Below are 27314 nucleotides of genomic sequence, written 5' to 3'. Positions count from 1 at the left end.
GTAAGAGACATACCCCTGATAGCACAAGTATATCACAGAGATGTCTGCATTAACATCTGCAAGACGTATACATTACATCTAATAGATGTAGATGTCTTTAAGATGTTTATGATGACAATTAAAAAGACGTCTGTCAGAGGTTTGTACACAGCTGATTCTTTCCAGATCAAAAGACCTTTAACAGACATCTTGCAGACTTGCTATCTGGGACAGAGATATTGATTCATTTGTAAGAATAGTAGCCTACAAAATAAAGGAAGTCTATGTTTTTGTTAATGTGCTACTAGTGGTTAATGGAAAACCCAGATTGGATCTAGTGACAAAACGCTTTAAAGGATGGAATTCCGGGTTCGGATTTTGGGTGCAAGCATAGGCAGGTAAACAGCGAGAGATAATAACCATAGAAGCCACTGGAAATTTACCATAACCAGCAGTAAAAATTCGGATACATGCAATAAATATTACTTATTATTAAGTAATAGGCAGAATAAACCATCTTTGCCAATATAGTTAAATACGCATAAGCATAAGTATTATTTATGTATTTATTTGTTATATTAGATTATTTATTTATTTTTAAAAACATGTACAATTAAAATAAACAAAGTTGGTAAAACATTGCCTAATTGTAACCAAAATACAAAATGTTGAACTAATGCGTTCACAAATCAGTGATCGCATTAGTAAAGCTTCGAATCTCATCCAGTCTCAGTTTTATAATTCAAAATAGGCTTCGTAAATTAAATTATATCAAAATTGGCGTTTGCAAATCCCAGTAAATAGTGTCACACAAATATAACCCTGGTGATTGTTTATCCTCGACTGTCAGGCTGCTATGAAGCTGCGCTCATGATGAGAGGACAGAGACGCAGCTCTCGTCATTACTGTAGGAATAAAAGAGGACAGTAATATTTCAGACAGAAGGGAGGAGATTTGCCGACGGCTCTCCTATTGGTTTAGTGCAACCGTCATGGCTTCGAGGAGACGGCTTCATACTTTATAAAGCTCCCTGAGAGTGAGGAAACCACTGTGAACTCCTTACAGCTGAAGTGCGCTGAGGAAAACCCGTGAGATAACACAGAACCATGAGTGAGGTAAGTGCACCTCTAGCTTTACCGCGTAAAGCAGATCTTTCAAACAGATTTTGTTTATGTAATATGCAAAGTGGCTTTCGGCATCTTAATTTCTTTTTGGGTGCTGCAGTATGTTGCTGCGAATCCTTGCTCAGCGTGGTTTGAATCACTTTAGCGTCTGTACCCACGAATCGTTTCAATTACTGATGGAACTGTGTTTACTTAAATGAACTTCGTTTACCATTTGAGGATGGCTTCTCAAGAGGATTGTAAGGTATTTTTTTATCCAACCTGCTATAACATTACCAAAGAAACAAATAAAATGTATCTATCATAAATATAGATATAGATGTCATGCTTTTTAGGAACTGTTTTAGAATTTCTGTATGACATATACTGTACATTTAAGCTTTACCTACATAAAGACATTAAATATTTCCACTGTTACTGCCTAGGAGAAAGTGAACCAGTTCATTAAACGCACAGTGACCTTTTGCAAAACCATCACTCAATAGCAGGGCATGTTATCACTATGGGAACCTTCCATTAAATGGCATTAGGCTGTTCAGTTAATGGCAGTTCAGCAAAATCTGGACAGTATCCTAAATGATAAAGCACAAAATAATTCATTATTCAACAAAAAATATAACATGCAAAAACATCAAAACATTTCTGACCAACAGTCAGATGTCACAATTAATCAATTAATTTATAAAATCATAACTTTTTAAAATGGTGACAACTTGCAAAATGACATGTTTAAAAATACCCTGAGAACACAGTCTAACCTTTTGTTAAAATCTAGTTGAACCTTGCCTTAATCTCAGTGTGGTTTTTATAACATGAGTATACTGTATATGGTTTAAAAAAAAAAATGATATTTTAGTTGCATTTTTAATGTTTACATTTAAAACTAGCCTTCAGAATCTTTAATTTGATGATGAAATACATTCTCTTGCCACATATTGCAGTCTACTTCAACTTCAACCTCAACAGGATTGCTGGTCTGCTCTGTTGGAAAAATAAAGCTGCATGCAAGTAATAAAATGATGCATATGTTTGTATACAAAACCATTGCTACACATATTCAGTTGGAAAACCCTGATCTGTTTCACTAGGAAATCTCTTGTCCATCTCAGAATACCCGCTGGACATGAGCAGTGTTTTGGACTGTTGTCTTTGGCTATTAAGATTTTTTATCCATCAGAAGGGCTGAAAGCATTAGTGTCTGTGCTTGTTGTGTTGGGTACAGCATAATCTACTAATTCTCTCTCAGTAAATAGTTAATACATTTCTAGACAGGAATTGCTAATTATCTTCAAAGCCATCTAGAAGTGGTGCAGTTGTGACATCTTCCTCCAGCAACACAAGCTAGGTGTGTGCGTTCTCTTGACGTTGTTTTCTGTGACCTGCAGTGCTTTTGAACATGATGTGCCAGATGTAACATAGAGAGGGATGCTAATTACGAGAGAGGAAATTAGCATAAACTCAGCCCTGATTTAAGCAGGCAGGTCATTACCATGCGTTCAGTTTTCTTCAAAGTATTAGAGCGTTTAATATCTAAAGAAAAAGACCAATTACTGTGAGAGCTGTGATCAAACACCATATGCCACATCTCTCTCGCTTCTTTTCATTAGCTTTCATTCTGCCTTTTCTTGTATAAAATTTAGTAGCAGAAAGCTGTTTATCTATTTTTTTTCTATCAAAATATTTTTTGTAAGAACGTTTCTTTCAGACAGTGTTCCACATCTGCTGTCTTCCTCTGTAAATTTCTTTATTTAATTTTTAAATAATTTATATTTTTTTGTTATACTGTGTGTCAGGGGTGCGTGCAGGATTAGACGAGACGATATATACAAAATACAATATATTTAATATAAATCTCCAAGTGGAACAAGGCAGGAACATTCACACACATCTAGTTCACAAAAGGACCGACAAAGAACTGAACTCAAACACAGACTCTTAAAGACAGACTAATTAACAAACACAGGTGACACAGATGACTAATAATTACAAGGACAGGTGCAGGGAATCACAATGACGAAGGGCTAAACCAAATGACAGATCAACGGGGGGAAGACAAATGGGAAAAACCAAAGACAAAACAGACATAACTCTGACACTGTGTAAATTTGTCAGCACACATACAAAAGCTAGTTTTATTAAACACAAGTTTTATTAAAATGTTTTTTTTTTTTTATAAATTAATCCAAAATCAACTAAATTCTGTTTCACAGTTAATTACTTTTTTAATTACCATTTTTCTGTCCACAATGTTTAAATTGTGGAAATCATAGGGCCCTGTGAATATACTTATCATGTCAGCACAAACTGGGGATAGATCAAGAGCCACACGGCACATTTAATCTGATTTTGACAACTCTTGAAAAACTGCCCACATTACTCATTTCAAAATGGTCTCCTCGTCTCTGATCTAATTCATCTCTGACCCCTCCATACATCACTTCCCTCACACTGGATTGCTTTATGACACTCAAAAGGCCTACTACATTTCTTCAAGAAGCACGACGGGATGTCAGAAATCTGATTGGACATGTGCCGCCATGAGCGAGAATGTGCCGCCGCATTCAAGCTCCCCGCATTTGCCACCAAATTTCTTTGCCCCTTGCAACTGTCTGATGCTATATATAAACCGAAGCTGTTCTCATTTAGCCTGTTATAAATATGAATATGGAAGTCGGCTTTCATATTACATTTGACAAGCATTTGTGCACATCACAACAATTGTGATGTTTTGCTAAGATTTGACTAATGGTACAAAAAGGAGGGGAAAAATAGATCTAGATATAGATAAAAAATATATTGCTGTAGTTATCACAGTTGATAATGCGTATATTTACATAAAATAAATATTTGACTGTGACATGACTTGTTGAATAAAACTATGATAAATATAATAGTATGGAATATGATTCTGATGATAAACACAAAAATACAATGTTGGTTACTTTTTTAAAACAGTGTAAATGGAACTGAAACATGAGTTACATAAGACTAAAAAAAAAGACTAAAACAGACAGGAGAGTTTACTTTCTTGTGTTAGAAGTCCACCTCATGCCACTCTAGTGATGGATTTACTTTTTGCCAATTACAAGTTAAGAAATCACCGTTGTTATTTCAGTTATTTCCTCTTTTCTTAAATCTCCAAAGCATAAGCTGTTTCTTTGAGCAGTTGCAAATGAAGTAGCCCAAATGCCGGGCAAAGCCGCAGTAAATTTTTAGTTTGGCCGAAGGCATCAACACATCCGCATATTAAGAAGCTTAAGCAAACAGTTCTGTTATCCAAGCTGGATTATGTGAACTTTGCAGTATCATTCTTATAGCTCTGCATGTTTGGTGGTGCTTGCGAAGGCAAGCGTCACTATGACTATTGCTCATACTGAGGGCTGGGGATTTGTACAAACCCTTAACCCTAAGTATTAAAATTCCTGGACCATCTGTACTATGCACATGAATGATGCTTCAAATCACACGGCTTGTTGAGGAAAGATGTGCTATTGCTTTTATGAGTGATTGTAACTACATAGCAACATACTAATAACCACTTAGAAAACCCTAGCAACCGAACATAGCAGCACCCTGGCTACCACCAATAACAAGCTAATGTAAAACAAAAGGTTTCTTAAAAATTCACTCATTTTCAGCTTGAAGTCAAAGCTTAAGCTTAAGTTAAAGTGCAAAATTTCACTTTAACAGCTGCCATAACTAAATTAATGCCTAAAGAGGACCAAAGCATATTTACAGATCTGGTTCTATAATATTTGAGATGCTTATTAGATGCTGCTTTGTTCCATATTAAAGCACGGTGACAGGAAGTACATCAAAAAGGCTATGAATATTTGAATGGTCATTTACTTTAATAAAAGGATCATAAATCACATTCACAATCTACAGAGCGACAGACTAAGTGTTGTTATGAGAATAAATTGTCCCTGTAATGTGTTAGTTTTGGTTTGATTACTGAGGCAGTATTCATCAATTGCATCAGCTCCCAGCACTGGGTTTATAAGATTCCCTGCCGACTGTACAGCATCTTGCACATGCAATGTAAATATACAAATTAAATCAATGAAACAAACTGACAACTTTATTAAGCCCCTTGATAGTGAGAAGTGAATTGAAAGGTGATAGCAGAACATTTAGTCAATTGAACAATAAACTGGGTAGAAACACTTTAAATAAATCTCTCCTCACAAGAGCCGTGCCGCTAGCTTGATTGATTTAGCATGTTATTTATAAGCAATGCTCCCACTGGTATGCTCTGTGCCCTACATTATAAAATTAATTATATAATTAATGAATGTTTTTCCCCCTATAGATCCACTCCATAATTACTGCATAATAATGTTTTTGCACCAAATGTAGAGACAATACATTACTGGGACTAACCACTGGTGTTACAATTAGTGGGAAATAAATAAATAAATAAATAAATAAATAAAAATAATGAAATAAAAACGAAACACCCAACTTACTAGTAAAGTAAGTCCCACCTTCTAAATAAAGAAGCAAACCTTCAATCAGCCAAGTTACACACTGGTCTTTACATGATACTTAAGCACTGCCATTACACTGCATTTGCACATTGGCTGGAGCATTACTTAGGGATGAGAAATGATGCCATTCATGCCAGATTTTATTGCTAATTTGAAATACGTGATGCAATCTAGGAAATCCCAGCACATGGTGAAATTTGACCTTTTTTAGGTTTTGATACCTAGGAAACATGAAAGCTAGGTTTAAGCCCTTTCCAGAACTGTTTTTATTGTTTTTGAACTTGAACGTAACAAAAGTTATGGCTATCTTAAATTGGCTGATAGCTATGATTTTCAGGAATGGAACTGTAAGCAAAACGGGTTTAAAGTGAGACGGGTTTTACTTTTACTTAACGGGTTTGACGAGAACTGTCTGTCAAGTCAGTTTTCCTTGGATTATCATAGGCATAGTCTCTAAACGTTTAATCACCCCTTGTATGTTTAGATAGTGTAGCTTGTAGTTTACATTTAGAAAAGCGAGCGTAGTTTACACAGGATTGGCAGGGAATGTGCATTGTTAGACCTTTATTAAATATGTTACGTGGTTTAATTTGATAGGTTAACTGTTTTTGTGGTGTTCAGAAAAAGCTCCTCCACAGCGCATTCTTAACATAAGAAAAAGACACAGCTTCAGCTTGCTGCAATAAATCGCCATTTTTTTTGCACTAAACAAGTGAATTTTGCTAAGATATTTTAGAGATGATAAACAAAATGTTGTAGAATAATAATTTAATGAAAACCAAATTTTGACAAAAAAAGACATTTTACCTATTATTCGAATTTCCTGAAAATGTCCCAGCGTGACATCCAACAGATTTTCCCAATACTTTATAATACTTAATAATAAAATAATTGCCTCATACTTTAATAAAGCCTCCTTATAAAGTATTAAATATGCAGAAATGTGCACCACACACTGTTATTATTAGTTTAGAAATGATAAGGGATATAATAATAGTAATTAAAAAAAATACCTTATGCTGTCTGTTTGTAATGTTGCAATCTTTCTGAAGTATATGCAGAGGAGCAGGTGCTACACGCAGCCTGTAAAAAGCAGAGGGTTTGGTAAACATTGCAGATTTCTATTTAATGTCAAAAAGAAGAAAGAAAATATAATTTCGATACAAACAATATCAACATGTCTTTTTTTTTTTAAACAAAACTAAACAATTTTCATCAACAAATCACTTTTGTAGTGGTTCCAAAAAGTTAAATATTTGAACAATTCTGAGACAAATATTTTCCAAGTCCACAAGTCATGGGCTTCACCGAGGGCTTCAGTAACATGATCATGAATGGGGTCCTTCAACTAATTAAAGTTTTTTTGGAATTGGCCGATTTAAAATCAGGTTTTCAGAGACCAAATGTTACAAGTTCTTAAAAATAATTGCCATTCAATCAAATAGACACTTGTACAATTATGCCAGAGGTATTTATTGAAATTTTGTGCTTTTAATTTTCATTTATAAAAGTTGTAATTTATTGAACCATGCTTGAGACAGTCACACCATATTTATTATAATTTTGACATCTGGCTCAGAAGTAAAAAAAAAAAAAAAAAAAAAAATTAATAACACTGCAGGTTTTATAACAATAGGTCCACGTAGGACAAAGAAATGTTTAATGATTTACTGCTTTTTAAATAACAACAATATAAATTCTATTTATTTTTTTATCTTGTGGCATAGTTAAAATGCCAACAACCCATATACTGATCAGCCAGAACATTAAACCCTTTCCAGCACCAAAACACTAGCAGAAAATCCTGCAAGTTGCAAGGTATAGGGCCTGCATGGACTATGCACTTTTTTTCATGTTCCTCAAACCATTCCTCAACAGTTTTTGTAGTGTGGAAGGGTGCATTATCCTGCTGAAAAGGCCACCGCCACTGGCATAAAGGGGTGTACTGTATGTGGTCTACAACAACCATTTGGTAGGTGGTACGTGTCAAAGTAACATCCACATGAATGCCAGGAATCAAGGTTTCCCAGCAGAACATTGCCCGGAGTATAACACTGCCTCTGCTGGCCTGCTTTCTTTTCAGTGCATCCTGCTGCCATTTCTTTCCCAGTTAAATGATGCACACCCACCTGGCCATCCACTTAATGCACAAGAACATGTGATTCATTAGTGGGAAACTTCTTCCTTTGCTCAACGGTCCAGTTCTGACACAGACTGATACCTATTATAGGCGCTTTCGTCAGTGGACAGAGGCCATCATGGGCACTCCGACCAGTCTGCGACTAGGCAGCCCAAAATGCAGTGATCTGTGATGCACTGTGTGTACTGACACCTTTCTATTATGGAAAACATTCAAATGCAATTTGAGCTACAGTAGTTATTTTGTGTGATCAGACCAGATGGGCTTACCTTTGCTCCCCACATGCATCATTGAGTCTTGGGCACCTGACCCTGGTGCCAGTTTTGGTAGGTACTTACCGCTAGGGTAGAGTGGGGCACAAACTAACGTGGGTTTAATTGTAACACACATGGTTTAAATATTTCCACACAGGCTAGCATAACCAAATTTATGGTATTTACTAGTTGCCATAGCAACACTATGCAGAGAAAAAAGAGCGCCAAAATTCAAAAGCCTTTTGAAGATATCGCTGAATTTTTATTTGACCATAGTAAAAGTACATTTCTGGCTGAAGTAAACTTTTAATTTCAGTTTTTAGTATTCATTTAAAATTAGACAAATCTGCTATTATTTTAATCTCCAATTTGTTATTTATCAGTTTAGATAGTTTATTAATGCTTCGCAAACCAGCAGAAGACACTAACCTGTTTTAAACTCCAGTGGCGCAGATGGGGAACGTTGTAACACTGTTACAATATGCCCCGCTGCTATTAAACTATGCTATTCTATGACATTAGCGATGCAATTTACACTATTTACTTCTAAGGATTTTGATAAGAAACCACAGGAAACAGGTGAATAAAGGTTGACAATCAATGTTTAATGTTCAGAAGTTATTATTTCAAGAATGTGTGTGGTGTTCTATGAGAGCTGTGTGTGGAGGGATGAGAGTGTTTTTCTGAATGTCTAAATGTGTTTCATCTATTTGTCCACATTGTTTTGAACTACTGTACAGCTGTGTGTTGCGATCAGGGCCGTTCAAAGCATTGTTGCGATGTGTTCATTGTCAAACTCCAAAATTTGATTATTTTTATTAAAAAAAACGTCATTACTTTATTTGAAAAAGTTAACACATGTATTTTATTGACAAAATATTTTTGTTTGTTGTGTATATTTTTTTCATTTGATCAGATAACATTTTTTAAGCTGTCATATGGTCGTGTTACAACCTGCCCCTCAGATGTTACAATGTACCCCACCTACGGGGCATGTTGTCACATTTCGCTTCCTTTCTTTTGAAGTAAATAACGAAAAACGTATACACTTTAAATATGAAACAAAGCGATATATTTGCACTAGACAAGTGTGAAAATAATGTGGATAAAAATTGTACTCTGAACCCTCACGTGGATTTACATAAACTGTGAAATTCAAAAAGTGTTAGGTTGTCCTACATACTGGGAGCACCTTACAAGACTTGTCATCTTGAAGATGCTTTGACCAGTCATCTAATTATCACTATTTCGTCCTTGTCAAAGTCTACAGACATTTTTGCTTGCCAATTTTTCCAACACATGAAATTCAAGAACTGACTGTTCACTTGCTGTCTAATATAGTCCAGCCATTGTAACCATTGTAACAATATAATCAATGTTATTGACCTCACATGTAAGTGATATTGATGTTATGGCTGATCAGTGTATGGTACATTTATATATGGTATGGTACTGCACATCTAAACATAGTAATATACGTTTTTGGCAGTGTAAGGATGTTAAGAGTAACAGATTGAAACATGGAAAGCACTGTGATGAATGATTCCCTGGTTTACTTACTGATAAGGAACATGGAGAAAAAAAATAAAAAGCATTTTACTTCAAAATCTTACTGTTCCACCATGCCCTGATCGAACACCTGAATAATTTAACTTTGTTAGTAATTACCGCTATTAGTAAAAGTGAATATAGGATACTGGTGGTGAATTATCCAGGATTTCCCACAACATTCAGTAGCGAGATGAGAGAAATGAAGAACTGAATAGTGTCTGTTTCTGAAATGAAAACCTTGGACATTTCTAGTTCATTGGTCAAAATCTGTCTCTCTCTCACACATCAATTGGGGCTGAAAAATTACTTCCCAAAAGTTAAAGTCATTATTGTGTTAAATGAGAAAAGCATTTAATATACATTACAAAAAAATAGCTAAACCTTTATGTGGCCATAACGCTAAAAAATATCAACATTAAAAAAGATCCTAAAACACTTGTCAATGTCTTACAGTTTTTCTCAAATGCTAAAACACATTTCACAAACGTTTCCTCCATGTTCCCCAATGTCTAAACACAACACCCTTTTCTAAAGCTACATAAACACAACCACACCTTCTCACTTCAAAACTCAAACTTTCACACCAAAAGAGCAGCTCGAAGCTTTCAAAAATGTAAACAATATACACATCATTACACACTACAGCAAAACAATTGAAAACACAATGCTCAATTTGTGAGAAGGTTCTTTATTTCATAACTGCCAATGCATATTTTTATAAACTTTACAGTAACGGATCTTCTTAGATCTCTGCAGAGGATTAGGCATTTAGATTTGTGAGTTTCATATCAAGAGTATAAATCTATAGAAAATACTGCATGTACACTACTGTAACACAACTCAATGCAAAAACAGAATCTATTGCACACAACAGTACTCTTGAAAACATGATCAGAGTGTGAAGTTTTATTTACTTTATTCACACCACACACACACACCACAATCACTGTGCGGCATCATGTCGCTGAGCTGCATCGGGCCACATCACCTCATCCACATCGCAGGCTATATTGTCTCTTGCCAGGCACCTCGGGAAAAACGCCCTGGAATGGCGAATCCATCTTTGGAAGGCCTCCACTGGGATGTCAACACAGGCCAGCTCCATTGCCCTTAGGAGGTTCTCTCTAGTGTATGGTTGTCTGTCATAAACCTTCCATCTCCACGATGAGAAGAACTCCTCTATAGGGTTCAGGAAAGGGGAGTAGGGTGGCAGACAGACGTTTAAAAAGTGGTTACTGTTGGTGGTGAACCACTCTCTGATTTGGTTTGTTCTGTGGAAGCGGACATTGTCCCAAATGATCACATAAATGTGATGTGCGGGCCCAGGATGGTGTTGTTGGCGGTCCAGGAGGATGTCTCTTAGCTCCTCTAGGAAGGTGAGGAGAAGTTGGGTGTTGTAAGACCCAAGGACAGCATGCCGGTGGACAAGCCCCTCTGAACCCATGGCCGCACAAAGAGTAATATTACCCCCCCGTTGGCCAGGAACCTCAGTGATCGCTCTTTGGCCAATGATGTTACGGCCTCTTTGCCTTTGTTTCTGCAGGTTGAAGCCAGCCTCATCCAGGAATGACTTTGTCTCTGATCTCTTGGAGTCTGATGAGGTTGTTCTCACGAACCATATCCACAATGAGGGTTTCTTGTGCCGCTGTAAATATGGCAACCCTCCCACCTTTATGTGGCATTCTTTCAACTCTAAAGAAAGAAACATATGTTGTCAATTGACATGCTTTACAATAACAACTGATTTGAAACCAATAGACTACATTCACAGGCTTGTAAAACTGTATGACAAAGAAAGCAATATAGTACAATACCTGTTGTGATGTCTGAATGCCCTGATAATGGTGGCCATGGTGAACCTACTCAGGTTTGGATGGACTCTTAGTCCTGCTTCAGCCATGGACAATGACATGGTCAATGACTGTTACTCGCATCTCGTCCGTAATGATGGTGCGAGGTTGTCTTGCTCTCCCTCCTGGACCTTCTCCTCTCCCTCCTGCACCTTCTCCTCTCCCTTGTTGGCCTCCTCCTCTTCCTCGTTGGCCTGCTCCTCTTCCTCCTCTGATTTGAACTCCTCTTCCTCGTTGGCCTGCTCCTCTTCTTCCATGGCCAGCTCTTCTCCCTCCTCTGATTTGAATTCCTCTTCCCCTGACTCTGCCTTCATCCATTGTGTTTGTTTGGAATCTTCAGCAAACTGTGCACTCTGAACTTGCTTTTATACATGTGGTCACAGCATTAGCAACAAGTGTCTTCAATTTTGAGTCGTTGTGTGTAATGAATGACGCCAGGTTTGTTCATTGTGTTCAAATATTGCTGACTGTGGCAAGCATTTTGCATCACATGAGCTTTCATTTGAGAATATGAGCAGAGTTCTTTTGCAACTTGTGTTTTAGCAAGGAAAAATGAGTTTAGATTTATGAGAACGGAGGATTGTGTTTTGTGAATTGTGTCTTCATGTGAAATGTGTTTATGATATTGGAAAATGATGGCTAGATTTAGTAAATGTGTTTAGAAAACTGGTCATTTGGTTTAGAGGTTTGGCTTTTGTGTTTTAGCATTTGAGAAAAACTGTAATGAGCAAGTCATTCATTCAACTAATCAATTCAAAGAGCTGATTCAGTTCAATCATTTCATTCAAAAAAGTAGAGTGAAACTTGAAAACTATTTTAGGGGCACAAAACTGCATTCTGCATAGGTTACATCCCACAGTCAGTCGTCGTCCTGCATCAAGAACATGCAGTTTAGGATGACGTACAGGCCTGGGTTGGAGCAGGGTCTGTAACACCATAATCTGGGACTGTTCTCTGAAAACATGGACACCTGGTCACTCTATTATGTGTTAATGCTGACATTTTGTTACCTTTTGTTAAACTAAATCAAAAAAGGCGATGCTGTTTAAAGTTAGTTGACTATTTCAAAGGAGAAGTTTCTGTAATGTAAGACGGGGGATCTGGTGACAGCAGGAGCATGGCATTGAGGAAGTGAAACATTCCCTTGTGGTTTCAGCTACGGCTCACCTGACAGACCGCTCATAAATCACCTCACCTGTGACAGCTGATGTCTGTCACTTCATCTGTCAAGCAATCTCGTTCATCTTTAACTTAAACATTGCCTAGTGCTCAGAGCACACAGGAGCTCAGTGGATGATTTCCCTCAATCTGTTGTTTTGATCACTAAAAAACTGGTAGAACAGTCTAGCTATGTTGCAAAACCTGATGAGTTGACCTGCTGTCTACAAAGCACATCTACCTATCATGGAGTCATCATGGACCAGTGGCAGTCTGAAGGTTTAACATCTGTTTTGAAGTTTTCCGGGAAACTTTCAAACCACCGTAAAAAAAACTCCAAACAAACTTTACTTTGATCAGATTTAGTTCATGTTGTCATACCCATTTATTCTTCAGTTGAGCTTGAAATCATTATTATGTTGGGGCCTTTAAGGTAAACTTAACTGTAAACACCAGGCGCCTTATTTATAAAATGTTGCGCAGATACCATCCTAGATTTGATATTACGTTGAAATTTTGGGTCCATGGCCTGGAAACTCCCCAGATCTTAATCCCATTGAGAACTTGTGGTCAATCCTCAAGAGGCGGGTGGACAAACAAAAACCCACTAATTCTGACAAACTCCAAGAAGTGATTATGAAAGAATGGGTTGCTATCAGTCAGGATTTGGCCCTGAAGTTGATTGAGAGCATGCCCAGTCGAATTGCAGAGGTCCTGAAAAAGAAGGGCCAACACTGCAAATACTGACTCTTTGCATAAATGTCATGTAATTGTCGATAAAAGCCTTTGAAACGTATGAAGTGCTTGTAATTATATTTCAGTACATCACAGAAACAACTGAAACAAAGATCTAAAAGCAGTTTAGCAGCAAACTTTGTGAAAACTAATATTTGTGTCATTCTCAAAACTTTTGGCCATGACTGTAAGTCTTTGAGAGGAAAAATTAAACCGACAGGTCACAGCGGCTAGGCCTATAAGTCACATTTTATTATATTCTAAAATAAACAGGCCTACAGCGTAATGTTATAATATTTTGACATTATTTCCCTCACTCCTCAACAAATCCTTTAACTTTAACCTTATTCAGAACAGAACAATGATGAAATTAATTAATTAATTAATTTGCCTAAACAATCCAAAACAAATTAAATGCGAAACTGAAAGTAAAGTTGGGCTTATGTAGACTACCTCTCTTGCCACAAATACAAATGATCCATTTCTGCAATGTATTTGAAGCGAAATTATTATGCATTGGGTAAGCTTTGTACTTCATGCACGTCGACGGAAAATATCATGATGAGCAAAAATGTGCCACTGGAGGTGTGGTCACGCTGAACTGCATGTAATACACACCATTTAAATTGACTAGTGTAACTTTTGGGTGACTATGTTTTATTTTTCAAATGAACAGCTGCAGTGATAGTGTGCGCATAAGACACCAGCGCGATCAAACAGCTGAATGGCATATTCTGTCATTTTGGTCATAGTAAAGGCATAATTCGATACCGCAAAGTCCAAAGCAGTTTGAAGTATCAAGAATATTAGCAAAGATTATTATAATTTGTTTGTTTTTGCTAAGAACGAACCGAAACATTTTGCCTTTCGCCATGAATTTGACACCCACACCCACCCACTCCCCATCTCGTACTCCAGGTTTGAGATCTTCCCAGAGCACTAGCCTGCTTCAAAGACTAAAATCAAGGCACCCATCACTAGTTCTAATACTACGTTTTGCATTGCAGATTATACAGTTTTCTGTTGCTATGTGAGCGCTCAGTTTTTTTCTGACATTTAGCTAAAATATAAAGATTCAGCGCTTCACATAAGCAATTTGGTTGTGTCGACAACAAATGACTAAGACACACTTTTCTCATCTCCTCGAATGCAAAAAAAAAAAAAAAAAACATTAGCCTTTATAAATACAGTGCTGTTGTCACACCGTGCAGGGAGAGGAGCCAGGGAAAACACAGGAAACAAGATATAAACAAAAACACTGATTAATTCTAAATAAACAAACAAAATCCAGGGGCAGACAGAAAACACGCCGTAACATTATCGACGGACAATAAAACTGAGAAAACAAACGACTTACATAGGAGTGGCAGGGGGTGTAGTAAGCCAATGGCGTTAAAAGGTTTAGTGGCGTTGGCGCCGCTTACTGACCCTGGATCAGTGATCCGTAGCAGTTATATTTCCGATTTGAGCTTAAAGTATAGAAAAATATATAGCTTGTAGCTTTTGTTGACGCTACCGCGCTACTTGATTAAAATAATAGCTCGGCTACTGAAAAGCTATTTGATTCAGAAAACAGCGACGCTACCACCACACTACTGAGAAATGTAGTTAAGCTAGTAGCGTCACTACTTGTAGCGACGCTACTGCCCAACACTGGCAGAAACCATCCTAGATTTGATATTACAATCATCTCTCAAATATGTGTGATTCATAGAATAATCATACATACAGAAAAGCATGTGCGTACGCACTTTCAGATGTGAAATTTATGAATCGCAAATGATATTGAACTTGTGCGCAACTGAATGGTTTCAACTCTCTGCCTTGTAAACAACTCCTAATTAATGTCATTAACACATAAAAGATCACCTATCATCGTCCAAATACTTTAATTTAGAACAGCAAGCTGCAAGAACAGTTTACATTTCCAAAAACCTGCAGTTCTCCGACAAGAACGTCTGCTCAGACTCTGACTTGATGCTAAGCACACTCTAAGATCAAATCTGTACATATGCACACTTTATAAATAAGTGTCTTTTCAGACCATCAAATATTTAAAAATGTGTTTTTTTTCTAGTGTCAAATGAAGCACTTGACCTTCAGAAATGTTGTTTGCCCACCTCAGCAGATCAAACTAAATGTTAAATGTCCTGTTTTATTACCATATATTTGCATACATGTTATAGTCCATATATTGTACATGCAGCTCTGTAAACAAAACAAATTCATCAGGCTACTTTTTTTTGTTTGTTTTTTGGAAAATGAAAAGTAAACACACACACACACACACACACACACACACACACACACACACACACACACACACACACACACACACACACACACACACACACGCGCGCGCGCGCACACACACGCACACACACACACACACACGCACACACAAACGCCTCTAAATCAACATGATTAAAGTGCTAAAGTCATCTATTGCACACAATTTACTTCTTTTTTACTCATTTTTATAAACTAAACCTGAGAATAACTGTTGTATTTCAAGCTGAACATTTACTGGACTGAAGCAACTTGACTTGTGTAATGAATCACTGTTAACAGCCAAGACTTCACAAAGATTAAGTGGAATTTATATAGCCACACCTTAACAAGTAAACCAGTCACAGGTGGAGTTAATCAGGCCTTTGATTTTGGGAAATGTAGTTCCTGGAGAGGCTAAAGAGTAGGAAGAGTGCCCTCTGATAAAGATCATAGGGCAGTCCAGCTAGTGCATGTAACAACTTGAGTTTTCATTCATAATTTTTTAGAAATATATATATTTTTTTAAATGTGATCATTAAATATGATTCATCAGGCTTTTATTTGAACATTTATTTGTACATTTCTTAATCATCATTGTATTACATTGCATTATACGTTTGGCCCCTTGTGTAAGACAAGTTATTAGAAGATGTAGAGTGACAACCACTGATCTCATCAGTCACTGTGTCACCATATTGCTATTTCCTATAATTCCTATACATTCTATAAAATTAAAAGTAAATCATGTGATTTTAATGAGAATATATTACCTACTCAAAAACACATGTTTTTTTAAGGCAGCTCTAAAAAGACAATAGTAAGTAGGTCAAGGTTTTGGCTGTCAGTCAGTTATGCACTCTGTTACACTATTGAGTAGTCAATGTGCAGCTTGTATAGCAGTATAGATTTACTTTCCTCTGAAAATAACTCAACATACAGCCATTATTGTCAAAATAGCTGGCAACAAAAGTGATAACAGCAATATGTTGCTTAACTATGCAGAGCCACGTGTCCTATTCATCATGTTTATGTTTTTGTCTGCTTGGCAGGACCATACAAACTTGTATATCTTGTATTAGAGCAGTTAAAATTGGGTGCTTTAAGTACAATTCTCCCATAATGACCACTGGATGTTCAACATGGCATCTCATGGCAAAGAACTCTCTGAGGATTTGAGAATTACAATCGTTGCTCTCCACAAAGATGGCCAAGGCTATTAGAGGTACAGTAACACCCTGAAACCGAGTTACACTACAGTGGTCAGGGTCATACAGAGGTTTTCCAAGATGGGTTCCATTCAGAACAGGCCTTGCAAGGGTTGATTAACGAAGTTGAGCACTTGTTCTGTGCATTAGGTGCAGAACCTGGCTTCAAAAAACAGACATGAGTGCTGCCAGCATTGTTTTAAAGGTTGCAGAAGTAGAAGGTCAGTTTGTCAGTGCTCAGACCATATGCAACACACTGCAACAAGTCGGTTTGCAGAGGCGTTGTGCCAGAAGAAAGCCTCATCTGAAGCTGGCTCACAAGAAAGCCCACAAACAGTTTGCTGAAGACAACCTGTCCAAGAGCATGAATTACTGGAACCATGTCCTGTGGTCTGATGAGACTATAAGGCCGTGTTCACACTTGGCGTCTTTTTTGACAAGAAAAAGTTGACTAGGGCGGTTTTTTAGTAAAAAAAAAAAGCTAGCAGCGTTCTGTTACAAAAAGCAGCCGAGTGCGTCTTTTGTTGCTATAACAACAGCTGCAACAGTAGCGTAGTGCTGTGAGGTGAAGAAATGTCGAGAAAGAGCCTCTTTGTGATGTATATTATGATAGAGTTGTTTACTCATATCATACAACTCCTTGTGCTCCGAAACTAGTACGATAAGTTTATCTACCGGCGACTTCTCCATTTTTTTCTTGTTGTTTTTGTTGTTATGGAAACGATAGGTCCCGCTACTCGCTTGTCATTGGTCAGCTGTCAAAAAAGCGCTTGACGTAGGGCGTTTTCTTCAAAAAAGTTCAACTTTTTTCAACTTAAAAAGACGCTCTGAGCTGCAAAAAAAGATGCCGGTGGTGGCGTTTAAAAAAAGCGCTAGGGCTTTTTTGAAAAGACGGTTTACTCCATAGGATTAGAATGTAAAACAGACGCTGGCAGTTTGAAAAAGGACGGCAAGTGTGAACACGGCCTTAGTTTATAATTGTTTGGCTCAGATGGTGTCCAGCATGTGTGGCGATGCCCTGGTGAGGAGTACCAAGAAAATGGTGTCTTGCCTTCAGTCAAGCATGGTGGTGGTAGCATCATGGTCTGGGGCTGCATGAGTGCTGCTGGTACTGGGGAGCTGCGGTTCATTGAGGGAAACATGGATTCTATTATGTACTGTACATTCTGAACCAGAACATGATGCATTCCCTCCAGAAACTAGGGCAAACGGCAGTTTTCCAACATGATAATGATCCCAAACACACCACCAAGATGAAGGTGAATGTGATGGGGTGGCCAAGTATGTCTCCAGACCTGAACCCTATTAAGCACCTGTGGGGCATCCTCAAGCATAAGTTGGAGAAGCACCATGTGTCAAACCTCCAGCAGCTCTGTGAGGAGTGGAAGAGGATCCCAGCAACAACCTGTGCAGCTCTGATCAACACCATGCACAGGATGATTAAGGCAGTGCCAGATAACAATGATGATAACTCAATATATTGACACTATGGACACGTTCACTTAGGGTGTACTTACTTTTGTTGCTAGCTATTTTGACAATAATGGCTATATGTTGAGTAATTTTCAGAAGACAATAAATCTATACTGCTATACAAGCAGCACATTGACAACTCTTAAACTCTTTCATTTCTATAGTATTGTCCCTTGAGAAGATATACTAAAATGATTGCTGAAATGTGAGGGGTGTACTCACTTTAGTGACATACTGTATATCAGAAGCTGCACCAAATTGCATTAAAGGATCTAATAAATGGTAATGAACAATAAGGCATTAATCTGTGCTTTATAAATAGTGATAATTACCCAATATGGTAGTAAAATGCATGCTAATTTGCTATAGTTAATAGTGAGAATAGGTCCCTAAACTAAAGTGTTGCCCTCTCTGTCTAGCAAATGTAACAGACTTTCATGTTTGCTGTCTTTCCTCTTGCTGTTATTAAGAAGCTTTAAGTTCAGGGTCGTTTCTTCTTGCACAAAAAGGAACATGAGTAATCTGAATGCAATTTGAGTTTGCGGCCTAATTCCATGCGTCTTCCTTGAATTTTTAATTCGCAGTGAAAGCCATGCAGAAGTTCTGTAGACTGTCTACAAGCTCCTAAAATAGCACTACAATGTCTGTGGGGAATCGTTTATTTATTCAGCTCATAATTCCATCTTTTGTTTTTCATCTTTTACAACTGAAGAAACATACTGAGCAGTTCATCTTTATAAAACAGGTCACAAATTTAGCAATTTTAGATTCTGATTAGATTTAGCAGAAATTACATTGATAGAATGACTTTATAACAATTCAATAACAATAACAATCAATAACATATATACTGTATATGCTATCATTCACCTGACCCCACACAATTTATGTCCTGTGATGAAAATTCTGTCATTTACTTAGTTTCAAGTTGTTTCAACTCTGTATGACTTTCTATTTTCTGCTGAACACAAAAGAAGTTATTTTGAAGAATGTGAATAATCAAACAGTCTCTGATTCCCATTGAACTCCATAGTTGTTGTTTTTTTCTGTGTCTTCTAGTGTGATGCTCAAACAGCAGTGTTTGGAGAGTCTCCGTGTTTACATGCTTAGGGCAATCACATTTCAATTGAGAAATTTTTTTTTTAAAGAAGTGGTATAAATGCTTTCATGACCTAAGTTTTAAAAATAATGCAAGAAAAATCTGCACTGGATTTGAGACTCATCACTAGCATCCTGAAGACAAACTGGATACATTTGAATTCTACTGGGAATAAAAGTTGCTTTAAAAGAAAGATATATAATTTTTTGCACTGCCTAGTTTGGGTTCTGTACAAAATTCATATATTTTTTAGCTTTGCTTTTGTATGAGGCAGGTTTGCTGTGTCTCTGAAGAGACGAGAGTTTAAGGCTGAAAGTGCCGCTAACTTCAAAACAAACCCATCATGCGTGTGAATTGCACAACCTTGTCGTGCCAAGTCAGCTATCTAGGAGAGGCCATCAGGCATCAATGTCAAGCATTTAATATTTATGGCAGGAAAATCTGCCTGTCTTCCATGGTTGTGAGCGAGCAGCCAGCCTGAGGAAGCTGTCTCTGGGGCCCTGCTGTTCCCACAGACGCTTCAACACTGATTCTCACATAATGGTCACAAAACAGCTGCGACGCACCGCCAGCCACAGAGAATGAAGAAAAATGTGTTTACTGAATACATTTGGGATGAGAGATGTTGAGTATCTTTGATTTTAAAATATTTAATTTACAACATTGCCATTGTATCTCATGTGAAACACAAAAGAAGATATTTTGCAAAATCTCAGAGCTGCACTTTTCCATACTATGAGATTCATTTCAAGTTAAAACATAAATAAATAGAAAAATAAATAAAATAAAACTTTTAAAGTATAAATGAAGTTCACGTGACTTATTTGCTATTTTCATTTTAGAGTCAATTGATAAAAAAAAGAATAAATAAAATGAGACAATTTTGCCCTCCTTCATAGCTCTCAAATCATATTTGCACATATTAGCATTATAAATAATTAAATTCAATGTATTAATAACAAATTTGTTGACCATAGTTATTGCACTGAACATCAATAAACAATGCTTACCATTTATTAATCTTCTGTAGGTTAATGTTTCTACATACTCTAATATATTTCAACATGTATGAACTTCCATTAACCTAGAATAATAAATTGATTGTTCATTAATGATACCTAATGCTTCTACTATTTTTAAAGATTTGAACTGTGTTGTGCAGTGTAACCAATATATATATATATATATATATATATATATATATATATATATATATAATTATTGTTATATATAACATCAAATAATAAAATAAATAATAAAAATACTAATGTATTCAATAAACTGAATTTTACTGATTTCCATACCATTGAAGTCCATACTACAAGACTAAAGTCCATTTACACCAATGTTTTGTTGAACAAACTTAATCTAAAAAGAAAACCTCAGTAAAATCTGACTCAGCATAAATTCTCAAACATAAATCATTAATTAACACTAACTGGTAAATGCTTTTACTCTAAAACTAGAATTTAGCTCTACCAAATCAATTACTTGCAAAGCATGCTGGGAATTAAAAATCCATGGTCCATTTTCAACAAAAATATTTAATGTAATCCCAACATATCAAAATTAAGTAAATTTCCATTTTAAATATTTTGAATGTAATGATATTAAGTAGCTTTAGCTTTAGCAGTGTATGCATATTTTTCTTTGCTTTTTCTCTTTGCTTTTCAGAGAGTTGTAATTGTAATAGCTTTTTTTATTTCTATGCAAAACTAACCTTGATTTTGCGTTTTAAACACTAAAGAATGCCAGTGGTGGAGGTAACGAATTACAACTCCTCACGTTACTGTAATTAAGTAAATTTTTTGGGTATTTGTACTTTCATGAGTATAATTTTAAGTCTGTAATTTTAACCTGAGTAATTTACTTAATTACTTTTAAAATCACAATTCGTTACAGAGTACTGTAATTTTAATTAATATTTCAACCACTGACCGGCATTTCGGTAGCCAATAAAAATATCTCTTCTTAACGGACCAATGGAAAGCCTAGTATTTGAACCGAAAAACAAGTTCCGTTATTTTTATTTATTTTTTTCCGGCCCGCTATTGATAACATAATCATCACTAGAACTGCATGGGCGATAAATCGATTTTATAGATTAACTCGAATGTGGCACGGAAAACAAATAAAGGGAGCCACTAAAAGGGATATGATTAGCTGCATGTTAGCCGGACCCGATCAGCATATTTGTGTTTGCGCTCAGGGGAGCTTCAAAGGTTTCTATGTGTTTTTGCAACGCAGAGTAATGTATCACGGACATATCTCAAGAATCCTTTCAGAAATAAAGTGTAGAGAGAGTGTAAATAAGAGACTGATTGTACAGTATAGTGAGTATCGTTGATTATAATAGAGCTTTGTGATATCGGAAACTAAGATGAGTGACAGCTTTTAATCATTTTTAAGGGAGTTTGTAAATGAGATATTGATTTAACACAACAGTTAAATAAACAAGAAGTTATTATTAAGTGACTTACATTGTCTGACTATAACACTATTGCCTAATTTTGCTCTATTTCGTCGTCAATATTAGTCTACAAGTAACATCTGAGCCTCTGAGCGTTTATGAATGAACGTGCGTTTTTAAACGAATCTAGTGAAATGATTCAATTTCCCATTCATAAAAATAGTCACTCGCTTTATTCTGAGTGAACCATCCGTTTGAACGAATCAAATGAATGATATGATTCAGTCATTAAATCAGTGTCTTGCTGCCATCTGCTGGCAGATCGTTTCGGTTATTTAAATCATTTAATATTTCTGTATTCAAAATTTGTTATATTTATATAGCCTACGATATAACTGCAAGAGAAAAGCATGGAAATATATATTTTCCTCCCATCTCATATTTATTTGTCTTACAAATATTTACTGTGTCCGGTATAATAAGAATGGGGACTGGTGGAAAGCAATCACTGATGCAGTTGCAATGTATATTGCAAAATATATGGTGCCCATATGTTGTGGAAATGTGGTTTCTTTACATGCTAAATGTTTTGGGGGGAGTAAATCGGATTGTTTGTGAAAAAATCAGGGATTTTATTTTTAGGACATTTCGCCCAGCTCTAACTAGAACATGCAAATCTATCATCATTGTAATACAGACTGTATTAATTAATTCCTAATTTGTTTATTTGTTCTTATTGCATTGCTTACTGTGTACTTGTTTTAATATCTTAAATATATATATATATATATATATATATATATATATATTAGTAAGGCATACTGTTTTTTTTTCTTATTGTGTTATGTAATGAATGGAAAATATATAGGGTGATTAACCTATAATTTAATTTGTATAATTCCTCTATGATTTTTTCCCCAGAGGAAACAACCATCTAACATTGATCAGTACCATGACATCATAAAAGCAGCGTGTGCTTTATTGTCTGGATCTTGTCTGATTCAGCAATTATGGATAATTCAATAAATACCACCAGCTAAAAAGTAATTAGTACTCTGAGTAGTTTTTATGAAGAGTAATTTGTACTTTTACTTAATTACTTTTTTAACACCAGTACTTTTACTTGTAATTGAGTACAATTTCAGCAATGTAACGGTACTTGCAATTGAGTATAAATTTTCAGTACTCTTTCCACCACTGAAGAATGCACTTTCCTCCAAATGCAGAGACCATAGCAACATAATTGGTTTTCTGAGCGGTGACCCTGTGTTTTTGCCGAAGGAGCCTCTCTCTCTGCTCTTGTATCCTGTGCTTGTGCAAGGAGAAGCCAACAAAAGAAGTGTGTTTACCTTGAACATTGTCTTTTCCGACTCAGTGCTGAGTGGAAACAAGATTGCATGTGCGTCTGACATTCTCTAAAGAAGTCCTCTGTAATTGCCAGCGCTGCGGTTTGATTATGGCTGCAGCCCACAGGGAGTGTGTCTGTGTGCGAGTACGTTTCTCTTTCTTGTCAAAGCAACATAATTAGAATTTCTTTGCAGTTACTGTAATGTGTTTTTCTCCACAGTTTGCCGCTTCAAGTACAAACACCTCTGCTGGCTGTTGTGTGATTGTAGGTGTGATTGTGAATAGTAAGCAGGGGTTAAATTAGGAAATTGTGAAACCTAAAAGGTACATTCACACTGACAGTATTGTACTGAGAGTAACTGTATCGCTGTATTGCTAGTTACTACTGTTCTTACTTGCCTGCTACATCCAGCTGTATAAGGCTGCAGATCACTTCATTCAGCTTCATTGTCTGCACTCCCATTGGTCATCGCAGTGTTGCTGCTTGGATGAATTACTTAAGGGCACATTTGGGTTTTTAGAGAAGACATACATTCTTCGCTTTACTCAAAACAAATCCAGCATTACTAAAATGAGTGCCACTAGTGTTCTGTCAGAGAAATGAAAAACAAATATAAAACTAATACTAAATATAATATTACTACAAAAAGTGAGAAAGAAAAACAATAACACTTTACAAGGCTCTATTGTTAACAACAAGAACTACACTGTAAAATGTAATAAGTTAAATTTACTTACTAAAAAGCGAGGAAACGAATGGCCTTAAAAATTATTTACTTGATCATTCCTCTTGACTTAGTATAGCTACTCCCAGAGTGCATTGTGGCATGAATAATTATGCAATTGCTTTGTTTTACTGTTGTTTTTTGCCACCAATTTGATGTCTTGTGTCAGTAGTAGCACAACAAAAAAAGCAAATAAAATTGTTATTGTTGCAATTAATAAAAATGAATACAATTCATTTGTTGAATGTTGAATTCTGTGTGTGACTCAAGCATGCTCAGTTGCAAAATATTGTCACAAATATTGAAGGATTATATCAACCCAGTTAAAAGCTTCACAAGGTGTTCATGACAAATGCAAGCTATAAAACCATTAAAGGCCATTAATGAATGTAGACTAGTTAATGGTTTATTTAGAACTTAAGTCACCTTTTAAAAACAATCTCTTTATTATTTCTCTTCGCTTAAAACCAAATAACTGATTCATGTTGAATAGCTCCAACTATAAAGAGAGTTATAATAGTATAAATGAAGTTCCAAGTGTCCAACCAAAGGGAGCACTAGTCACTTTAATGGTGAGTTTAAACAAAAACTATTTAGGAAAATCAACATTAAATAATGAAGTCAGCTTGTGTGATGTTCTCTCAAATTTTTCAGTTGTATTGACATTTCAACATTCAAACTTTGGGAAATAAGTGAATGCAACTATTAAAAAAATGTTGTTGCACATGCTCTAACCTTCCTCAAAGGAGAAGTTTACTTCCAGAACTAAAATTTACAAATAATCAGGAATGTTCTCCATATAGTGGACTTCTATCTGCCCACGAGTTTGAACTTCCACAATGCAGTTTAAATGCAGCTGCTAGGTTGAAAAATTCAATTGATATACTTTTTAACCCCAAACGCTTGTTTTGTCTAGCTCTGTGTGAACTCTGTGTATTCTGGTTCATGACAGTTAGAGTATGTCGAAAAACTCCCATCTCATTTTCTCCTCCAACTTCAAAATCATCCTACATCGTTGTTTTACCTTTTTTTGTAAAGGGTGTTTGACCCTCCTTGCACATTCACTTTGTAAACACTGGGTCAGTACTTCTGCATCGATGTAGGGTGATTTTGAAGTTGGAGGAGAAAATAAGATGGGAGTTTTTCAACATACCCTAACAGTATTGACCCGTAATGTTCACCCAGTTCACACAGAGCTAGACAAGACAAGCAATTAAGGTTAAAAAGTATATAAATTGTAATTTAAAAAAATAAATAACTGATTGTTTCACTAGATAAAACCCTTCTTCCTCGGCTGGGAACATTTAGAGCCCTTTGAAGCTGGATTTAAACTACATTTTGGAAGTTAAACTCATGGGTACCATAGAAGTCCACTAAATGGAGAAAAATCCTGAAATGTTTGCCTCAAAAAACATAATTTGTTTATGACTGAAGAAAAAAAGACATGACATGACTTGAATATTTTAAGTAAACGTCACTCAAAGCAGTAAGTAAATTGTTTTATTTGCCTTGAAATTTGCTGTAACCTAGTAAGTATAACTACGGTGACCTGGAGGGGACCCCTTCAGTTCACTTATGTTTGTCGTGGCCACGAGATATTAATTCATGGGAACGTCATATTAAATATTGGGGACGTCATATTATGTCGTGGCAACGAGATCATTTTGTCGAGGTAACAACATCCTTATGTCGTGGCCTCGAGGTCACGCAGGGTTGTTTATGCATTAAACTCATAGCCTCGAGAAATGCATGTTGTTCCCTCAACATAAGAAGTCGTGGCCACGAGAAAAGCATGTTGTTCCCTCAACATAAGAACTCGTGGCCACGAGAAATGGATGTTGTTCCCTCAACATAAGAAGTCGTGGCCAAGAGAAATGGATGTTGTTCCCTCAACATAAGAAGTCGTGGCCAAGAGAAATGGATGTTGTTCCCTCAACATAAGAAGTCGTGGCCACGAGAAATGCATGTTGTTCCCTCAACATAAGAAGTCGTGGCCAAGAGAAATGGATGTTGTTCCCTCAACATAAGAAGTCGTGGCCAAGAGAAAAGCATGTTGTTCCCTCAACATAAGAAGTCGTGGCCAAGAGAAATTGATGTTGTTCCCTCAACATAAGAAGTCGTGGCCACGAGAAATGGATGTTGTTCCCTCAACATAAGAAGTCGTGGCCAAGAGAAATGCATGTTGTTCCCTCAACATAAGAAGTCGTGGCCAAGAGAAATGCATGTTGTTCCCTCAACATAAGAAGTCGTGGCCACAAGAAAAGCATGTTGTTCCCTCAACATAAGAAGTCGTGGCCAAGAGAAAAGCATGTTGTTCCCTCAACATAAGAAGTCGTGGCCAAGAGAAATGGATGTTGTTCCCTCAACATAAGAAGTCGTGGCCACGAGAAATGGATGTTGTTCCCTCAACATAAGAAGTCGTGGCCACGAGAAATGGATGTTGTTCCCTCAACATAAGAAGCCGTGGCCACGAGAAATGGATGTTGTTCCCTCAACATAAGAAGTCGTGGCCACGAGTAAAGCATGTTGTTCCCTCAACATAAGAAGTCGTGGCCACGAGAAAAGCATGTTGTTCCCTCAACATAAGAAGTCGTGGCCACGAGAAAAGCATGTTGTTCCCTCAACATAAGAAGTCGTGGCCACGAGAAAAGCATGTTGTTCCCTCAACATAAGAAGTCGTGGCCAAGAGAAATGGATGTTGTTCCCTCAACATAAGAAGTCGTGGCCACGAGAAATGCATGTTGTTCCCTCAACAAAAGAAGTCGTGGCCACGAGAAAAGCATGTTGTTCCCTCAACATAAGAAGTCGTGGCCACGAGAAAAGCATGTTGTTCCCTCAACAAAAGAAGTCGTGGCCAAGAGAAATGGATGTTGTTCCCTCAACATAAGAAGTCGTGGCCACGAGAAATGCATGTTGTTCCCTCAACATAAGAAGTCGTGGCCACGAGAAAAGCATGTTGTTCCCTCAACATAAGAAGTCGTGGCCACGAGAAATGGATGTTGTTCCCTCAACATAAGAAGTCGTGGCCACGAGAAATGCATGTTGTTCCCTCAACATAAGAAGTCGTGGCCACGAGAAATGGATGTTGTTCCCTCAACATAAGAAGTCGTGGCCACGAGAAAAGCATGTTGTTCCCTCAACATAAGAAGTCGTGGCCACGAGAAATGGATGTTGTTCCCTCAACATAAGAAGTCGTGGCCAAGAGAAAAGCATGTTGTTCCCTCAACATAAGAAGTCGTGGCCAAGAGAAATGGATGTTGTTCCCTCAACATAAGAAGTCGTGGCCAAGAGAAATGGATGTTGTTCCCTCAACATAAGAAGTCGTGGCCAAGAGAAAAGCATGTTGTTCCCTCAACGTAAGAAGTCGTGGCCACGAGAAATGGATGTTGTTCCCTCAACGTAAGAAGTCGTGGCAACGAGAAATGGATGTTGTTCCCTCAACATAAGAAGTCGTGGCCACGAGAAATGGATGTTGTTCCCTCAACATAAGAAGTCGTGGCCAA

The 27314-nt window shown here is 36.9% G+C and overlaps 1 protein-coding gene across 1 annotated transcript in view; it reads left to right on the top strand.

Moving 5' to 3' along the window:
* The first annotated feature begins 890 nt into the window (after positions 1-890).
* Positions 891-27314, top strand: part of pcp4b (Purkinje cell protein 4b) — a 42686-nt gene continuing 16262 nt past the window's right edge. The window contains exon 1 of the mRNA XM_073818392.1: positions 891-1094. Within this exon, the coding sequence (XP_073674493.1) occupies positions 1086-1094 (9 nt within the window). The 5' untranslated portion in view covers positions 891-1085. The remainder of the gene's footprint in view (positions 1095-27314) is intronic.

The sequence above is a fragment of the Garra rufa genome, chromosome 14, assembly GCF_049309525.1.
Source record: "Garra rufa chromosome 14, GarRuf1.0, whole genome shotgun sequence".
Classification (NCBI taxonomy): Eukaryota; Metazoa; Chordata; class Actinopteri; order Cypriniformes; family Cyprinidae; genus Garra; species Garra rufa.
Note: the sequence above shows the minus strand (reverse complement) of the source record. Positions and strands in the feature narration are given on the sequence as shown.